This window comes from Octopus sinensis, linkage group LG10 (assembly GCF_006345805.1).
Source record: "Octopus sinensis linkage group LG10, ASM634580v1, whole genome shotgun sequence".
Classification (NCBI taxonomy): Eukaryota; Metazoa; Mollusca; class Cephalopoda; order Octopoda; family Octopodidae; genus Octopus; species Octopus sinensis.
The window spans coordinates 48829085-48849956 of record NC_043006.1 but is presented as its reverse complement, the minus strand read 5'-3'; the positions used below and the strand labels follow the sequence as shown (position 1 = coordinate 48849956).

General features: G+C 34.3%; 1 protein-coding gene across 26 annotated transcripts in view; it reads right to left on the bottom strand.

Moving 5' to 3' along the window:
• Nucleotides 1–2845: 2845 nt before the first annotated feature.
• The window catches only part of LOC115216496 (neogenin-like), a 318473-nt gene continuing 300446 nt past the window's right edge, over nucleotides 2846–20872 (bottom strand). For 7 of the 26 annotated variants that reach the window (XM_036506615.1, XM_036506619.1, XM_036506622.1 and 4 more), the window contains one exon: nucleotides 2846–3677. In XM_036506615.1, coding sequence (XP_036362508.1) covers nucleotides 3579–3677 — 99 coding nt within the window. In that variant the 3' untranslated portion in view covers nucleotides 2846–3578. Of the gene's footprint in view, nucleotides 3678–14324; nucleotides 14602–15726; nucleotides 15787–20872 lie in introns of all 26 variants that reach the window. The other 19 variants (XR_005000967.1, XR_005000970.1, XR_003882082.2 and 16 more) reach the window with 5 other exon arrangements.

The window sequence follows — 20872 nt, the reverse complement described above, 5'->3', positions numbered from 1 at the left end:
GTGTAATATTTGCTTATGTTCACAACACAATAGCTATATCAGAGTTTGGTACCATTATTGATCAAGCTAGTGCTAGAGTACCTCAAAATACTATACATTTTTAGTTACTTGTGGTCTGTAATATTCATTTAGCTTAACCCTTTACCTACTCTGTACATCATGTGATACACAGGACATATTTGCCTGGCATCCATGCATAACATATGATACACATTCCCAATTTTTTTCAACCACCAGGAGTAAATTATGATTTATGAGAGGAAAGCTGTATATTACTGGGAACATACTAACTAAAAGTCTGAAAACAAGTATGGATGTTTAGGAGAAATTTATGGAAATGCTTTGGATAGGTAAAGGGTTAATTATTTCTCCTATTTTATCATTTTAATTTTTTCCAGTTTTTTTTTTTTTCAATGAAATATCGGTTTCTGTGCAATTCCAATTAAATCATATATAGAAGATTTTTCAATTATAGCAACTAAATGGTAAATAATAGGAAAATACTACTCATGCGCGCACACACGAAAGTAAAATTAAAGATGAAATAAAATAAAAATAAAGAATATTAAAAAAAAATCAGCAAAAATTTTAATTTCATAACTCTTGTTCTTTATGTCATAAATATTTTTTCATAGTTCAAAGGATTAGCTGAATCAAGATTGAAAAATTGTTTTATACAAAAGAATTACTTTGACCTTGTTTCCAAAATGATGTTATTTGTTATTTTTTTTTGTTCATTACTTAAAGTTGTTCAAGAAATAAAATAAAAATAATGAAAGGATGATGAATTGGATGAAACAAAACAATATCCAGAAGATTCCATTGTCCGTATATTTATGTTGCCATTATAGTGAGGACAGTTAAAATTTTTTTAGAACTTCTAGAACAGAATGAAATGTGTTATACATGTACAAAATTTTTAAATTAAATGTAAGGAGGTTCTATTATGAAGGAAGAATTTTAATTTAATTTAATTTAGGGTTAAAATGGAAGGAATACAAAAGCAGCATCACCCCCTTATAAATATATAAAAAAACAAAAACAAAAAACAAAATAATAATGAAGAATTTTGGTTTAAACTGGAATCTCAAGATTCCAAATGTTCCCTAAAGAAACATCCAAAATGTCTTGAAATGATCATATCATCCTTTCTGTCAGTTTTTGTATTTTATTTATGTATATATTTATTATTGTTATTTTTGGTTTCATATTTTCTTGGTTTCGAAATTGTCTTAAAGTATTTTCAGGTATATGTGTGCAAATGTTTGTGTGTGAGACACCAACTACAGTTAAATGCCCCTGCTTTAAAAAGAATTTTTTTTAGATACAAAATAAGAGGTTTCACAGGGTAGTTTAATGAAGAAGTCAATGGAGTTAGCTGGGTGACAAGTACTGATAAATCTTACCATAAAATAAATGTTACAAAAAAAAAAAAAAACTTTGATGGAGAAACTGAAGGTAGCATAAAGAAATTTATGGTAGACCAACAGAGCAAGATTTGGTGTTGAAAAAATAGAAGAATTTTTTTTGTAATGAAAATTTAGATAGATAATGTGATAAAATAGATCTCACACAGTTATGACAGCAGGTAGACAATGGAAAGGAAGATAGGAGAATAGAAGGGAGATATGAAATCAGGTGAAACCCCTGGTGTAGAACTGGGAGAAAAAGAAGATATTGTAAGTTCTATGAATACATAACAGGGATCGGCAACACTAAGATTTTATATATATATATGTATATATATATATATATATATACACATATATATAGTTACATAATAAACTGCACCTCACATACACACATACAATATTTTTGACCTTTTCTTAGAACCAGTCCCAGTTTAGAAATTATTTCAAAATTATTTGTTTGTCTTTTTATATTAGAAACCACAAGAATATGGTATTAAAATAAAGCTGAAAGTATGTTGTTAATTACATATGGATTTGTGTATTTGGTTGAGGGGGAGTACGACTGGAGGAAGAGGTGGGAAAAGATGGTGAGGGATTCACAATTCACTGATTTTAATATGAATGAGAATCATGAAGACACATTAATGAATTAAAAGAGTCATGTTAAGCTATGTCGTGATGTTTATGTGGTCGTAAACTAACTAAGATGTATTCACAAACAAACGCATTTTCTTTTCAGACATTCAATATTTGGAAAAGATATATATATATAAAAAAAAAGGAGGGGTGGAGAGGTGGGTGTAGAAATACAGAAAGGACTAAAATAAGGTTTGAATGACTTGATGAAAAAAAAAAAATTAAATAAAAAATAAAAAGCAAAAAACGAAACACACAGGAGTTGAAGAAATACTGTTTATGGAAGTTATTTAAAAAAAAAAAATGAAGAATTAAAATTAATTGTAAAGAGGCATATTGCATAAGAGTCACTTTTGTTCTCTCTTTACTTCACAACTGTGTATTTGTATGTATGTATGTGTGTGTGTGTATGTATGGGTGTGAAACAAAGAAGTTGAGCTCATTAGTGTTAATTACAGCATCATATTTGCCCAGTCTAAGAAAAAAAAAAAAAAGAACCTTGTATTTTATTATTTTTTTTCTTCTTTTAAATGTTTAGTCTTAGGGCTTTCACGTCCACAAAAAAATTTCCAGCACACTGAAATTTCCAATTCACAAAAGATTTTATATACACACACACACACAGTTAAGCGTATGTGTATAAGTATGTATGTATGTGTTTGTGAGTATATATATATATATATATATGCATATATATATATATATATATATATATATATATATATATACAAATACATGTATATGTGTATATATATACATACATATATATACATATATATATACATACATATATATACATATATATATACATACATACACACACACACATATACATGCACACAACACAGGCACATACTCTGTGTATAAAAGGGCATGTCAGCACATGTGTGTATGTGTGATATTTGTTTAAAATTTAAACAGTCAACAGGTTTTTGTTCCTTTTTTCTTCTTCTTCTTCTTCTTCCTTTCTTTGAAATCTTCGATATTTCTCTTTATTTTCATTTTCTTAAATAAAAAGATGACAAAGAACAGAGAGAGAGAGAGAGAGAGAGGGGGGGGAAGATGGGGTTGATAGAAAGAGCGGGAATGAAAGAGGTGAGGAGAGAGAGAGCGAGAGAAGGAAAGGAAAGAAAGAAAGATGACTTCTTCAAGTCCGCACCTGAATTTTTCTCCAACCGTCTTTGAAAACTTTTTGGTGGAGATAAATTTGAAGGACATGCTCAGCCCAGCCCACAGCTCTGTTGAGTATCTGGCTAATTGACAGCAATGAGGAAGAGGGGGGAGGAAGGAAGAGAGAGAGAGAGAGGAAAAGAAAGGGTGATAGAATAAGAGGTGACAATGACAGAGTGGTGGTGGTGGTGGTGGAGCGGGATAGCTAGCCGACTTTATGTACAGATGAGGAAAGAAAGACTGCAATTAGCCAGTTGGGTCGTTTGTCCTGAACAGTGACTGGCAGAGCTTAGGGCAATGTGAGGGTTTAGTCCCCATCAGAATGTCCGCATGAAGGATGTGTCAGGCCTAATGAAGAGTTCAGCATTCGAATTCCTGTTGGGTTATGGCATTTAAATCTTTCATCAGGCCCTCCAAATTTGCCATCTCTGCTGTTAATTCCTCGGTACTTAAAGATTTCTAGAAGAAAGAAATGAAAATGAAAATAAAAAAAATTAATAAATTGGAAAAAATAACAGAAAAAATTAATTATTTTTAAAACAGAAATATGAATATGAATTTTACAAAGCTATCAATTTATTTTAATAACGAATCAATTATGTAATTGAAAGAACATCAAGCAAGAGAGACTGAAATGTGAAGTGTGATGATGAGCTAATTCTTGGTGTATATAGTATAGGCGCAGGATTGGCTGTGTGGTAAGTAGCTTGCTTACCAACCACATGGTACCGGGCTCAGTTCCACTGCGTGGCATCTTGGGCAAGTGTCTTCTGCTATAGCCTCGGGCCGACCAAAGCCTTGTGAATGGATTTGGTAGACGGAAACTGAAAGAAGCCTGGCATATGTGTGTGTGTGTGTGTATGTTTGTGTATCTGCGTCTGTCCTCCTAGCATTGCTTGACAACCAATGCTGGTGTGTTTATGTCCCCGTCACTTAGCGATTCGGCAAAAGAGACCGATAGAATAAGTACTAGGCTTACAAAGAATAAGTCCCGGGGTCGATTTGCTCGACTAAAGGCGGTGCTCCAGCATGGCCGCAGTCAAATGACTGAAACAAGTAAAGAATAGAGATGGAAATACTGAGATGTAAAAAGCAGCATAAATATCATTGTTTTTTGAATATGAATGGACTACTTGCCAACTCTCACCTAATCTGTCAATACATTTTTTTTAAGTGTGTATTTTTATTTTTGGTGTTGGCAGTTTTTATGTTTTATATTTCTCTGTATGGTTCAGAAAGGATGGTGTTTGGGTGTGCTGTTGCTGTGGCTACAGAATTTCGTTCATCAAGCAGGAAAACCGAGGCATGTGGATTTACATGGCTTATCATGGAACTAATAACAATGGCTCTAAGCAAATTTCAAGCTCATGACTATAAGCTGTCATCCTAATTCCATGACAAACATGACTTATTGTTGTTCGATTATCTAGACCAGGCCTGGCTAACTTGAATTACATTGTGGGGGCCACTTTAATCACAGAAAGTGCTTTGAGGGCCGTTTGTATACTGACAGAATTGGAAGCGTTTTACTTTCTCATGCCATTATTACAATAAGGAATGAATGACCGTTGATTCAACATGAAAGATTATCGTTGCAAAAACGATCTCATTCTCGCCCACAACATCATAAGCGGAAAGTGTAACCTCTCGAAAGAGCTGTTCTTCACTCCTGCTCCAGAGCGTCGGCTGCGGGGTCATTCCGAAAAGCTCTACCTGCAACGATTTCATCTCAATCAAAGGAGAGGAGCTTTCTCCGTCCGGGTTGCGGATCCGTGGAACAAGCTGCCAGACGAGATGGTGAAGATGCCAACGACCGCTTTGTTCAAAGCCTCCCTTGACCTCAAGTGGCCTGAACTCTTTACATGAACACCACCCTGTACTTAACTCCATGTCCCCCTACATGGCCTTGCTATTTGCTTTTGAGCCAAATTAACTAACTAACTAACTAACTAAGTAGTATCTTTCAGTTTTACTTTTCATTACAATATTTAATATTTGATAAAATTTTTAAAATGTTTCTTTAAATAAACCCATTTCAAGAAAGTATCAAGCAGGCCACAAGATAAAAGTCTGCGGGTCGCATGTGGCCTGTGGGCCTCAGGTTGGCCAGCCCTGGTCTAAACACTTTCTGTTGGCCTCATTGATGCTGATAATGATCTTTATTTGTGGGTCAGACCTGATTCACCAGACAGACCTAGCAGTGATTATCCTGTCTTTCTATAAATCAAGAACTATCAGATAGTAAGGTGTGATTTGAAGGATATTTCAATGCTGTTTTCAGTGGGCTGAGCAGCCCTACAAAGGCTCCTTTATTGGCTTGCCCTAGTTAAGATTTCAAGATGAAAGCTCTTTCTCTCAGGACACCAAATGTAAAGAAATACATTTTACAGCCTCATTTGTTGTAAAAAGATAAAAACAGAACAGCCAGAGGAATGCGCATAAATTACAACTTTCAAACCAGCCAAAAATATCAAATGGTCAGCATTTAAGAACCACCACCGTTACTTTTGTGTGCTCTTCTATGCTGGCATGGAATGGAGAGACCAATCCAAATCAGATCATATTTGGAGTTACTGCCTTCCTAAAAGGACTGAGAACCATATCTCACTCATATGCTGTGTGGTTTCTATGGCTACACATCCTCAATATTGTAAACCACATTACAAAATGTACTGGATACATTCTAGTCTTTATCATTTAATGCCCATTTTCCATGCTGGTATGCACAGGATGGTTTGATGCAGAGCGGTGTCAGGCCCCAATGTCAGCTTAGGCATGGTTTCTACAGTTGGATGCCCTTCATAATGCTAGTCCTCTATCTCTAAGAAAGAACAGTTGACTATTAGAACTATGTGCTGATCCCAAAGCTCATTTGGTGTTCTATCAGCCTAGGTGTTCTTCCTTTGAGCTGTCTCATTAGTTGGGAAGGGGATAAGCTGTTCCTTGCCTAAAGCATAATTCCACATTCTGTGTAAACATCTGAGACAAACAAAACTGATTTATAGAATTTATGCATTGTCCAACATTGTGATTGCACTTCTTTAGCTCCAGGTCAGCTTTCTATTAAGCAGAGCTATGATCAAAGATGTTCCAGCCACGACCAGCTCAACATTTTTATTTCTTTTCTTCAGAAATTGTGCATCTAGCATGTATAAACCAGATTTCAAGATAACTAGTGGAGAACTGCATCAACAAAAATCAGATTCTGATATCCAGAAATCTGAATAAATTTCACTGATGTGAAGGAGATTTGAAATCCTAACGATTCATGTATCTAAGGATTTATTCATATTACCCAGTATGTTCTTCCTTAAGACAACAGGAAAATTTGGTGCGTATTCTAGTATGTTATGACCATGAAGTGGTATCCTTATCTTGATTGTTGCTTTCACAATATTTCAGCCTTTTGTATGCTTCAGCCTTCTTCAAGTGTCTTGTATTTCACCTTAGTACCTTGCCTAGGATTGAACTCAGAACCTCTAGGTGACCGCGCTGCATTTACCTGGAGGTTGAGTTCAATTTCAAGCAAGGCACTACAGTGAATCACCAGACACCTGAAGAAAACTGGAGCAAACAAAAAGACAAAACACTGTGAAAGCAATGACCAGGATGAGGATACCACTTTAATTGATAAATAACATGAAATTTCTCATCTCAGAAATATAGAATTGTATTGTCTATTTCTCTTTCTAGAAAAGGCCATATGTTCTTGCAGGTTAAATACTAAGATTAAGTATTTTAACCGTTATGATACCAACCCAGCTGAAACCGCCTCTGGCAAATGTCTTGTTTTCAAAAGTTTGGAATTAAAATCTTCCACCAAACCTTAGTCACAATTTATTTTCTTAACACTTGCTTAATAACTATGTTATTTTACTAAATTCTTTGTTACATTTAAGATTAATTGAAAGAAATGCTGAACATCTCAACAAAAATATGGTAACAAAAGGGTTAAGGCCAGTCATTTTTTCTACTGAGGCATGGCTCAAATGAGAGTTGAGATTGGAAGATCATCTAAGATGAAAATTATAAATTTACAAGTTGTATCATTGACAATTAATTAATATATGGAAAATTTTGTGCTTGTAAAGGGGTGAAAAAAAAAGAAGAAAAAATCAGGTCATAATTTGTAATAACCGTGTATGTATGTGTCTCTCTTGTGTGTAAAAAGCATTTAATATCTATCAACATTTTTAGGATATCCATTTTAAAGAAGAGACTTAGGAAATATAACTATTCAAATTTCAGAATCAAAGCAATAATTACAAAACATTAAATAAAATTTATACAACACCATATATATATATATATACATACACACACATTATATGTACATACAGAGAGAAAGAGAGAGAGAGAGAGAGAGAGAGTGAGATAGAAAGAAAGAGAAGTGCAAAATATGCAAAATAATCTTACATAACAGACAACTAAATGACTTAAATAAACACAACATCAACAATATTAAAATACATTAACTACAACATTACTAACAACAACAACAAGCATGAACAACAATGCAATATAAACTGAAGAGAAGCTTTTTTTTTTTTGTATGATGGATTACTGCAGAAGTCATTAACGATACTGAAAAGCTGTAAGGTATTTTTAACTGTCAGACCTTGTGAATATTTGACAGACAATTTGAGACAGTCACATAATATCTGATAGACAATTTATGACTGTCACACAAATTATCTGACAATCTGAGACTGTTGCATAATGTCCGAGAGACAATTTGAGACAGTTGCAAAATGTCTGACAGACATTTTGAGACAATTGCAAAATGTCTGAGAGACAATTTGAGATAGTTGCAAAATGTCTGAGAGACATTTTGAGACAATTGCAAAATGTCTGAGAGACAATTTGAGACAGTTGCAAAATGTCTGACAGACATTTTGAGACAATTGCAAAATGTCTGAGAGACAATTTGAGATAGTTGCAAAATGTCTGAGAGACATTTTGAGACAATTGCAAAATGTCTGAGAGACAATTTGAGATAGTTGCAAAATGTCTGACAGACAATTTGAGACAGTTGCAAAATGTCTGACAGACAATATGAGACAGTTGCAAAATGTCTGACAGACAATTTGTGACTGTCACTCAATGTCTGTCAAACACTGACTTTATTTCATTCACCCATTGAGTAAAAATTCATTAATCAACTCCCAATTCTTCCCACCCATTAACACACAAAAAAGAGGGAAAAAAAATTAACAATCAAACGTTCCCTCGTGTATGAGAAAGGAAGTTATACAAAGATATAGAGGGAGGGAGTTATAGAAAAAGAGGAGAGTTAAAGAAAGAAAAAGAGAGAGATAATAACAGAGGTGGTGAGGGGTGAAAGGGAGATGTAAAGAGAAAGAACAACTCAGGAATGATCATTGATTTTTTTCTAAAGAAAATCATTTATCTAATACACACATAGAATATATATATGTGTGTGTGTGTGTGTGTGTGTGTGTATATATTGTAAAGATGTTGTTGATTGGGACTTTGCATTACTATAATTGTACCCATGCAACAGCTGTTCTCAGGATAGGAGATTGGTCTATCTCCAGTAATATTTCAAGTTAAACTGGTCTTGAAGGATCGGTGAACTGAGGCAATGCAGAATGAAGAGCTCTGTCTAGAATTACAATGAAATGATAATTGTTTCAGAGATTTATAATAATATCTGAATTTGCAGAGGTAAATAATCCATTCTTGTTGTGATATGTATCAGATAGAATTAGTTTTGATGATTACATGGATAAAATGAGGCCTCTGTTGACAGGCAAGAGCTTGTGAACATGAGAGTGAGTCAAAAAGGTAATGCCATTTTGTTCAGGACAGGTATAATTACCAACACAAGAACATGTATCATACATCAAAATGAAGCTAGTCCTCTGTGGATCACATCCCTAATTCAACATAGTCACCGTTTCTCTCAATAGCAATGTTCCACCTTCGAATGAGAATATGTATCCCTGCCTTGTAAAATTCTGTTGACTGTTCTTTGAACTACTTCTTCGTCACTGGACTATCATCATCACTTGACTATCATTTCTTCGGCCCCATGAAAGAGGGTTTGAGATGCAAACATTATTCCAGTGACGAGGAAATGAAAACTGTAGTGAAGAAGTGGCTTAAAGAACAGTCAACAGAATTTTATGGGGCAGGGATACATGCTCTCATCCGAAGGTGGAACGTTGCTATTGAGAGAAACAGTGACTATGTTGAGAAGTAAGGATGATGTATGATACATGTTCCTGTGTTGGTATTTATATCTGTTCTAAACAAAATGGCATTACTTTTTGAGTCACCCTCGTATATATATATATGTTGATACCACTTGAACAATACAAAACCTTTACATAAGTCCAATAACTTAGTAGATGTGTTTGAGATTGATAAAATAAGTAAATACATGACTTAAAATTGTAAGTAATGGCATTGATATAATGAACTAAAATCTTTCAAGATGGTGTCTCAGTATAACTGCAAGATGAGCAAACAATATCATTATAGTCATCATCACCATTTTAATATCCACTTTTCCATCCTTGTATGAGTCAGATGGAATTTGTTGTGGCAGATTTTCTGCACAGGGATGCCCTCACTGTCACCAACACTCACCTGTTTCCAAGCAAGGTAATATTTTCTCAAAGCCAGACGTTTTTCATGGAAGAATGGAAATAAACAAGCCTGCTTCTTTGAAGATGATGATGATACTTATATACGACCATCATGTGATGTCTAGAGAAGAATACATATAATCTTCCTATCTCTCTCTCTCTCTCTCTCTCACACACATGTGGCTATGTCGAGCTTCTAGGCATCTCTCAGTTTCTGCCAACAAGATCCACTCACAAGACTTTGGTTGGCCTGGACCTATAGTAGGAGACACCTAAGGTGCTGAGCAGTGAAGGTGAACCCAAGATCACATGCTTGAGAAGTTCTTAAACCACACAGCCACACACGTGTGTGTGTGCATGCACATGCATAAATTGTGTTGTTATACCTGAATATTGAACAAATTTACTGGTACAACAGTATGCTGTGGACAAGGTGTTGAACAACTCCCAGCAAAACAGCAGGTAAGAACCACAAAGAGAGAAAGAGACTGATAGATGACAGTAGAGTGCCAAATTTGTGAAATACATTTGTAGTTTGTCAGTTTATATATAGTTCTGACACCAAAAGAATTACTGGCTGTATATAAAATCAAATATGTCAAAAAAAAACAAAAAAACACACATACACACAGAGGTACAGCTGTGTGGTTTAAGAAGTTCATTTCATCCCAGTGTGTAAATCCTTGGCAAGCGTCTCCTACAAGAGTTTCCGGTTGAACAAAACTCAGTAGAAGTCCATCAGAAGGACCATTCCTGTTCTTGGATGATGATACATTTAACCCCATCACCCAGATAGCAATTAACCCTAACATCTTGCCCTTGGGTACCTTTAGAGACAACTCCAGTCCATTCAGCTGGCAAAAATGAGTAGTACTTGTATTCCAAAGGGCCAACCTTGCCACACTGTGTCATGCTGAGTCCCCCTGAGAATATGCATGTCTGTGGAGTGCTCAGCTACTTGCACCTTAATTTCGCAAGCAGGCTGTTTTGTTGATTGGACCCGCTTGAACCCTTGTTGTTGTGACTGATGGAATGCCAGTGTGCCATATATATATGGTAGGTTGGTAGTACATTTGATATCTTGTTACTTATGGCTATATGTCTTAACATTCTGAGTTCAAATCCTGCTTAGACTCACTTCGTTTTTCTCTTCTTCCATATTGATAAACTTAGCATCAGACAAAATCATGATGCTGTGGTTGGTATAAGAGATTGAAACCCTTGTATGGTGTGCCCCAGCACGGCCACAGTTCACTGATTGAAATTAGTAAAAAAATATAATAATAATAACAATCCTTTATACTACAGGTACAAGGCCTGGAATTTGTGGGAGGAGGATAGTTGATTATATTGACCCCAGTGTTTTACTGGTACCTAATTTATTGACACTGAAACAATGAAAGGCAAAGTTGATCTTTGTGGAATTTGAATTCAGAATGTAAAGATGGACAAAATGCCGCTAAGCATTTTGCCTGGTACACTAATGATTCTGCCAGCTTTCCGCTTCAATAATAATAATAATAATAATAATAATAATAATAATAATAATATAATAATAATGTTTTCAAATTTTGGCAGAGGGCCAGCAGTTTTATGGGAGGCGGAATTCAAAGTCAACCTCCAAGGAATTTGAATGCAGAACTTAAAGACAGATGAAATGCTCATATGCTAACGATTCTGCCAGCTTACCATGTTAATAATACTAATAACAATGGTTTCAATTTTTGGCACTGTGCCAGCAATTTTGGGTAGGGATAAATTGATTACATCAACCCTGGTACTTGACTGGTACTTTATTTTATCGACCTTGAAAGGATGAAAGGTAAAGTTGGCCCTGGTGAAATTTGAACTCAGAATGTAAAAGACAGACGAAATGCCGTAAAGCATTTTGCTTGGCATGCTCATGTTTCTCTGCGGCTTGCAGCCTTATTATTATTAATAATAATAATATAATAATAATGTTTTCAAATTTTGGCAGAGGGCCAGCAGTTTTATGGGAGGCGGAATTCAAAGTCAACCTCCAAGGAATTTGAATGCAGAACTTAAAGACAGATGAAATGCTCATATGCTAACGATTCTGCCAGCTTACCATGTTAATAATACTAATAACAATGGTTTCAATTTTTGGCACTGTGCCAGCAATTTTGGGTAGGGATAAATTGATTACATCAACCCTGGTACTTGACTGGTACTTTATTTTATCGACCTTGAAAGGATGAAAGGTAAAGTTGGCCCTGGTGAAATTTGAACTCAGAATGTAAAAGACAGACGAAATGCCGTAAAGCATTTTGCTTGGCATGCTCATGTTTCTGCCGGCTTGCAGCCTTATTATTATAATAATAATAATAATAAATAAGAATCTGCTATAGCTGCCCTCCATTCATCACTTTTGTTTGTGTCTGTGTTAATATTTTTCCTGAAGACAATGTCATAGCTAAATGGTCTCATGTGAAGACTAGCGCAATAAAAATGTGTCTTGTAGAAAGGTGGCAGGGAAAAAGGGTTGGAGACAGGAAGAGCATTTGGCCATAGAATACTCTCTGAGTAGATCTTGAGTAATCAATGCCAATATGGAAAAAAATGGACAGTAAAATGATGATGATGGTGATAATGATGATGAAGGCAATGATGAAGATGATGATTTCTAGACACTTCATCACTACTGGAGTTGTTCAAAATTAGTTAGGAGAAAAAAACAAAAAGAAAAAGAAAAACCAATTTACGACTCAGAAAAGGTGAAGGGTATTTCAAAGAATATCAAGGTAATGTTTGGAAGAAATGAAGCAAAGAAGAAAGAAATGAAGAATCAAGGAGACCTCCATATATATATATATATGCACACATATATATATATACATATATATATCAAATGCATTGTATGAAAAATGTAATGCTTTTAGAAGATGAACGACAGTGACTTTTGAAGTTTCGGTCCCTTATCCATTGTTGAGCTGTCAGGTTGAAAACTTCAAAACCAATGTCACCACTCTTGTAAAAGTATAATACATTTTACTCTATAAAAAGTATTCAGCAGATCTTCCTTTTTATGATAAATTGTTTTTATCGTAACTTGACATATAAAAACAAGTATTCATATATATATATATGTATATATATATATCAAAATAAACAAGGATATCCAGAGGTAATGCAGTACGATTGTTTCGTGCGACTCCATTTAATTGAACAATGCAATCATTTCATTACATCAATTTAAAATGTAGAGCAATCTTCAGCTGTACAAAGACATATAATTTAATTAAATTAGGATACATTAGTATAATTTTACCTAAAATCTCCAAGAGGATAAGGAGATAGACAAAGAACATGTCTTACCAATAACATCATAGTTACAACAATGATGTTGTTGGTAAAACATGTTCTTGAAGATTTTGGGTAAAATTATACTAATGTGTCCTAATTTAATTAAATTCTATGTCTTTGTACAGCTGAAGATAGCTCTACATTTTAAATTGATGTAATGAAATGAGTACATTGTTCAATTAAATGGAGTTGCTTGAAACGACCGTACTGCATTACCTCTGGACATTCTTGTTGCTTATTTTGATTTTAATCACCTTATTTTGAAATTGTATGGATAATACCATACTAAATTCTGGTGTCTCAACGTAAGTACCATATTTATCTGAATATATATATATATATTTTCAATTATTCAGACTCCAATGTTGTTGGTCTATATCAGCAAGACTTGTATTATTTAGTAAAATTGATACAAAGAGTACAGTGAACTTGCTGCAGGGACTGAAAACTCTCCTGTCTCTCTCATTTATTTCTCTCCAGTCATCTCTTCCCTGAAGAAGGCCTACGTCTGAAACATTGGATTTTCCACTCCTCCCTGCATGTCCACTGTACTATTTTTTATCAATTTTATCAATCCCTGTACCAATGTTTGTTATTTGGATGGTACCTTTTAAGCTTTGATGCAAAAGTAGCAGAAAACTTCACAGATTACACAAGCATAACAGTGCCACAACAAAGCTGAAATATTTTCCTTTTCACATGTTAAATTCTAAATTAAACGCCGAACCACAACATTCCCATTGATTTTGTGTATTATTCCATATGTGTGTGTGTATGTGTGTTGAAGGGGGTGGGGTGGTTGAAAGGAGCACGTACACACATAGATAGGCACACCTGTTTGAATGATACAATATCAAAAACACTTGGGTGTAACATGACATGCATTTTCTGAAGAGAGGGATAAGGTGAGGGATGTGAAAGAGAGAGGCAAAGAGAGAGAGAGAAAGAGAGAGAGGAGAGAGAAAAAAAGAAAGAAGTCAAAAGACAAACTGATAGAAAGATAGTGAGAGAAAGTGAAAGGGGAGGTGATAGCTTAGGGAGTGTACAATAAAAGATAGGATATATATATATAGATATATATATACCATAGCTAGATTTAACTATGACTAAAATTCATGTAAGCCAGTTAATTGAAATAAGTCGTTTGGAAGACGGTTGTAAGACTCACCATATTTAAGACATCTTTTTACAAAGTAGTAGAAGTAGTAGAAGTAGTAGTAGTAGTAGTATTTGTAGTAGTAGTAGTGAACAAAGGAAGCTTTCTCATGTGTATGATGTGGAGGCGTTGGTAGACAGCATACACGCGCACACACCACACGGGCCACAGCCTGTTTAGTAGTTGGGGTCGACAAACCCCATAGCATCCAGATGGGCTGGCAAATCTAAGTTTCTTTCAGTGAGCAACGGTAGAGAACTCAGCTTGCACATGAGCCCAGATGTGGTATCTGTCCAAAGTCATATAGTGAGAGAGAGACTTAAGATGAGGAATTCATCTTTGGAATAACGGAGGAGAATATGGCTTTTATAATTAGGAAAAAATTATTTGAAAAAAAAAAAATTAATTAAATAAACCGAATCATCATGTATAAACAACTGAAATAATAGAAAGTCACAATAAGGGGTCATATAGGGACAAAGGGACAGAAAGAAAAAAATAAAAAGAAGAAAATGATTGACCCATAGGATGGAGGGAGTATGATGAAAATGGTTTTCCAAGGAAGGGTGGGTTAATGGAAAGACATGGGGGAAATTTAGTTGGAAGGGTTGGGGGGTTGGGTCAAAGAGTAGGTAAGAGAGAGAGAGAGAGAGAAAGAGAGACAGAGATAGAAAATAGATGAGGGTGAAGAGGGAGGATTTGCATGAAGTGAATAAATGGACAAAGGTATCTAGTGACCGAAAACAGATGCCACACAGTGAATGGTGAAGAGTGTTCAAGTGATTTTGTCAAAGATGACAATGAATAGTGGTCACAATATAGAACAATTTCTGGTGCAGGCCAGCAGGTGGCACTCAAGAGAAATGGCATACATATACATACATACGTGTGTGTATGTAGATATATATACATATACATATATATATATATATATATATATATACATACACACACACTCTTTTTAGGAATGGTGAGTCTTGAACCAGATAAAGCTATAAATAAAAGAGTGTAAATATTAGGTTAAAAGACCCCTTTTGGATGGAAAAAAATTGAAGGCTGCGTGTGGGATCTGAAACCATGTCTCCTGTAGACATAACCAGCATTCTAATAATGGTAGATGTGGACTTGGGTTGTCTGGTCAGCATTTGACATTTTCTATCCAAAAAGGGTTTTGTTTTTAACTCAAAATTTATATGCTAATATTTATAGCTTTGTCTGGTTCAAGATTTACCATTCCTAAAAAGAATTATTTCATGTTCTCCAAGTTCCCAGATTCTTACAACATGAACTATATATATATATAATATATATATATATATGATACATACACACAAACATATATACACACATATGTAATTTATACAAATATACATGTATGTATATATAGATATATATACACACATACGTATATTACCTGGCCTTACACGCAACAGAAAGTCACAATTCTCAGATGGGTTCTGGCCAGTTTCAGGCTCTAAAGAATGGACAGTGATGATAATAATAATAATAATAATAATAATAATACAAAATAATAATAATAATAATAAATAATAGAATTAAATAAAGATCAGAAAACAGGGGTGTTAACTGAGAAAATAAGGAGGTTTACTGCCTGTGGCAGAGAGAGGTGGTGATGGTAGAGGCTGGCAGAGTATAATAAAAGTGAGGGGGCAGGGAGGCGAATGGATTGGTGTGACTGGTGTGGAAAGATGAAGGGGAGGATCGATACTGTTAAACTGGGTAAAGGGTGGACTGATGGGGGGGGGGGTACAAAGGTGGCTGGGAAGGAATTAAGATAGAAAAAAAGGAGTGCAAAGAGAAAAAGGTGGGATAGGTAAGAGGAAACCAAACATTGTGGAACAGAAAATTAGAAAATTATGAGTGGAAGACAGGGAGGATGAAGATATTAAATGAGATCAAAAAGATTTTTAAAAAAGAAAATGATCGTAAAAAAATATAAATATATATAATAAAAAAAAATCATTGGAGTTGGGCAAGGGGTGTAAAAGGGGTGGTGGTGCATATAATAACAAAAGTTGAAGAACAAAGTCAGAAAATATATCATATAAACATCGGTTAAGTTTAATAGATTATTTATTATTATCAATGCTACTACTAACTAACAAGGACATTGAATATTCCATTTAAAAATGATTATCACATTTATTGATAAGTATCAACAACAAATATCATAATAAAATAGTTTGAAAAACTACATAAACATACACACATACAAATACATACATGTGCATATATAAATGTTCGTATGAGTGTATGTATGTATGTGTGTGTGTGTGTGTGTACATTGGTAGTCTTAGCAGTGGAAGTAGAATGTAAAGAAGGAATATGTAACAAATATACTGTTTAAGTTAATGAATTAATTGATGTTTAACGTAGAGACAAAGAGCAGAGCAAGAAAAGTTTCATTATTACATTTAAACCAGGAAGTGTAAATATATATATTTGAGATGTCACAATGTGAAATGAAATAAAATAGAATTTTTTTTTTAAAAATGCCCTAATAATAATTCATTCATAAAAATTTATCGAGCTAAATTTACATTGTAAGTATATTTTGTTTAATCAAGCTACCAGATTGAATTTTTAAAATATTAGCATATTAATAACAGCTCATGTAATAATAATAATAATCATTTCTACCATACACACAAGGCCTGAAATTTTAGGGAGGTGGGGATAGCTGATTACATTAACCCCAGTACTCAACTGGTACTTATTTTATAGACCTCGAAAGGATGAAAGGCAAAATGACCATCGTGGAATTTGAACTCAGAACGTAAGGACAGTAAGCATTTTGCAAGGCATGCTAACAATTTTGCCAGTTCACCGCCTTAATAATAATAATAATAATAATAATAATAATAATAATTCTGTCTGCTATAGGCACAAGGCCTAAAATTTTTGGGGAGGGAACTAGTCGATTACATCAATCTCAGTGTTTCACTGGTACTTATGTAATCGACCCCCAAAGGATGAAACGCAAAGTTAACCTTGGCGGAATTTGAACTCAGAACACAAGGTTAGGTGCAATGCTATTTTGCCCAGCATGCTAACAATTCTGCCAGCTCACCACCTTAACCCATATTAACCCACTGTCCTTGTATAAGGACAGTTGTATTTGGTTTATTTACTGCAATAAAGGTTAACTATAAACTTCCATATGTTTGTTATCCCTACTTATATAACTTTCTTCAAAATTTTGACAAGATCAACCTGGGTTAAAATGGGCTAATAATAATTATAATAGTATGCAGTATGTTATAACAGCTGCAGGTTTCCCGAGTTTAGGGTATGTACCCAGTGTTTGGCAGCAGGAAAGATATCTGCCCCAGAAAGCCCATTCAATCCATGTCAGCATGGAAGAGTGGATGTAAAACGACGACGACAATGATGATGATTATGATTAATACATGCAAATTAGTTTTGGTAATAATACCACTGTATCTATAACAGTTTCTGGAATAATAGCCATGTACAGAGTAGTGATTGTAAATGTACTTCTGTACATGATAATTATCATAAATAATACATGTATGTATAATAAAAGGTCGTGTAATTTAGTTTGCAGAGTCTGTCAATAATGAACGGTTTTCTAATATTCGTTTAGAATTTTGAGACAAGGCCAGCAAGCTTGGGGGAGGGGAGCCAGTTGATTAGATCGACCCCCAGTATGTAACTGGTACTTGTTTTATTGATCCTCAAAAGGATGAAAAGCAAAGTCAACCGTGGTGGAATTTGGAACTCAGAATGTAAAGACAAATGAAATGTTGTTTAGTGTGCTGCCCAGCATGCTAACAACTCTGCCAGCTTTTGCTGCCTTCAATGGTTTTGTAATATCAATAATATGCATTGGAAGATACTGGTACCATATAAGGTATATAACTTAATTGACTTGTCTAATAACATTAAAATTACTAAGATATATATATATTATCAGGCATGTGCCGTGAGTAATTACTCAGAGGAGGCAGTTGGTGACCTTTATGTAGTAAACACATACAAAAAAATAAGCGAAACACAGGCATGTGACTGAGTTGGAGGCAGATTTACTTCTGCCTTTATGGAGCGTAAAGAAAATATAGTTGTAGGAATGTACGCAGCATGTGTACTACAGTTGTACTGTGTGTAGCTTAAATACTGAAATTGAAAGGAGGGGTGAATTATGACAACCTAATCTACAAAAAAAAAAAAAAAATTATTTTGTATTTTATGCATAATAATCAGAGTAACCTTCATAATTTTAGTGAATTAGGTGCATATTTTGCCATAAAATGAAGATGTTACTATTGGTCTATTTCATTCAGGGTAGGCATTGTCTACCTTGCCTACCCAGGCGGCACGTCCTTGATATATATATATATAAATAAACAAAAAAAAACCCAACAAAAACCCCAGCCACATCGTAGAACAAAATTAGTGCAACTTGAATTTAATAAGTCATTCTTGTTGGTTAACCCTTTTGACATCAAACTGGTTGAAACCACCTCTAGCTCTGCAGTACAAATGTCTTGTTTTCATAAGTTTTGAATTCTTAATGATAACTGAGTTATTATACTAAATTCTTTATTATATTTAAAATTAATTGAAAAAAACACAGAACATCTCAGCAGAAATATGGTAACAAAAAGGGTCAAAATATACAGAGAAGCAATTCTTAACCTTTTGATACCAACCCGACTCGAAACTGCCTCTGGCACTGTAGTACAAATGTCTTGATTTCATAAGTTTTGAATTAAAATCTTCCACCAAACCTTAGTCACAATTTATGTCCCTAACACCAGCTGAATGACAACTAAGTTATTTTACTAAATTCATTGTTATATTTAAAATTAATTGAAAGAAACACAGAGCATCTCAACAGAAATATGGTAACGAAAGGGTCAAAATATACAGAGAAGCAATTCTTAACCCTTTTGATACCAACCTGGCTGAAACCAGCTCTGGTTCTGTAGTACAAAAGTCTTGTTTTCATATGTTCTGAATTAAAATCTTTTACCAAACCTTAGTCACAATTTATGTTCCTAACACCAGCTGAATGGTAACTAAGTTACTTTACTAAATTCTTTGTTATATTTAAAATTAATTGAAAGAAACACAGAACATCTTAACAGAAATATGGTAACAAAAGGATCAAAATATATTCCTAACACTAGCTGAATGATAACTAAGTAAATTCTTTGTTATATTTAAAATTAATTGAAAGAAACACAGAGCATCTCAAAATAAATACAGTAATGAAAGGGTTAAACTGTTAAATGGTAGAAATAATTTCTTTCATGACTCTCACTGTTTTATCCTAATATCTGCCTAATCTTCCAAACTGAGAGTCTCGATCATTATATACGTCAATTACCATTACTTACAAGTTAGTCTTTGTTTTGAAGCTTTACCTAATTCTACTCCACCCCCCAAACACACACAACAGTTGTATTTTCATCAACATCATTCGTTCAATGAAGAGAACTGTACCATCCCCCCCCCCCACAGCTTTTGTGAACAAACCTACAGCCCAAGTAAGACATTCAACAAGATGTTACCTACTCTGCAGTCAGCATGTTACATGCACAGTAGCCAATTACAAATGAGGTGACAGATTAGAATTCACAAGACAAGGCAAGTTGATATGAGGTAGATACAACGTGGACATCTAGGTTGTTGAATTGTTGAATTGGAGCGATCCACAAGTAGGTAACATTGTAAAGCAGATCTTCAGCATCAATGGACAAATGGTTGTGTGTGCGTGTCTGTATGTGCAACTTTCTATTTATATCTATCTCTCTATGTATGCCAATGAATATATTTATAAAATTAGAAAGGTTTTCAACTCAATTTCTTTGTTTATAAGGCATATCTGTAAATGTAGCTCTTCCATATGGTCCTTCATACTGTATTTTATATATTTATAATTCAAAATGGATAATTCCTTAACACAACATATATATATATATATATTCTACTCTTTCTATCCAAAAGAGATTTTTCAACCCACTATTTGCTTATTATTATTTATAGCGTTATGTGCTTCAAACATGGTCTAAAAACAAATTATTTCATGTTCTCAAAAGTTTATAAATTCTTACGATATTAACAATTATATATGTATATATATGGAAGTTAATGGGGAACATAGGTGTTGCATTATGAAATTCTACATTACAGGACTATTTTCAGCAATACAATGTTTCCATATGGGGGATACCTTTATTATGCATAATAATACATACAGAGAACAGGTGAACTCGAGGTCTCAATATGATTCTCTATTGTCAACATGCCCTGGTTCAGTATATAAATGCTTCCTTTGCATATCTGCATATTATCTTCCAAGAACCTTGCCGAATATCACCATTTACAGCCTTTCAGAGAGTAAGTCCTGACTTGTTGTGGCCAGGATGGTGCATACTGTAAGGTGCCAAGCCTGAGCCACTTTTTGTTCACTAGATGATTAACATTATATATATGTATGTATACACACACACACACTTTATTTGTAGATTACTAAGGCAACTAATGGTTTCATGTGAAGATCTCTTCACAAG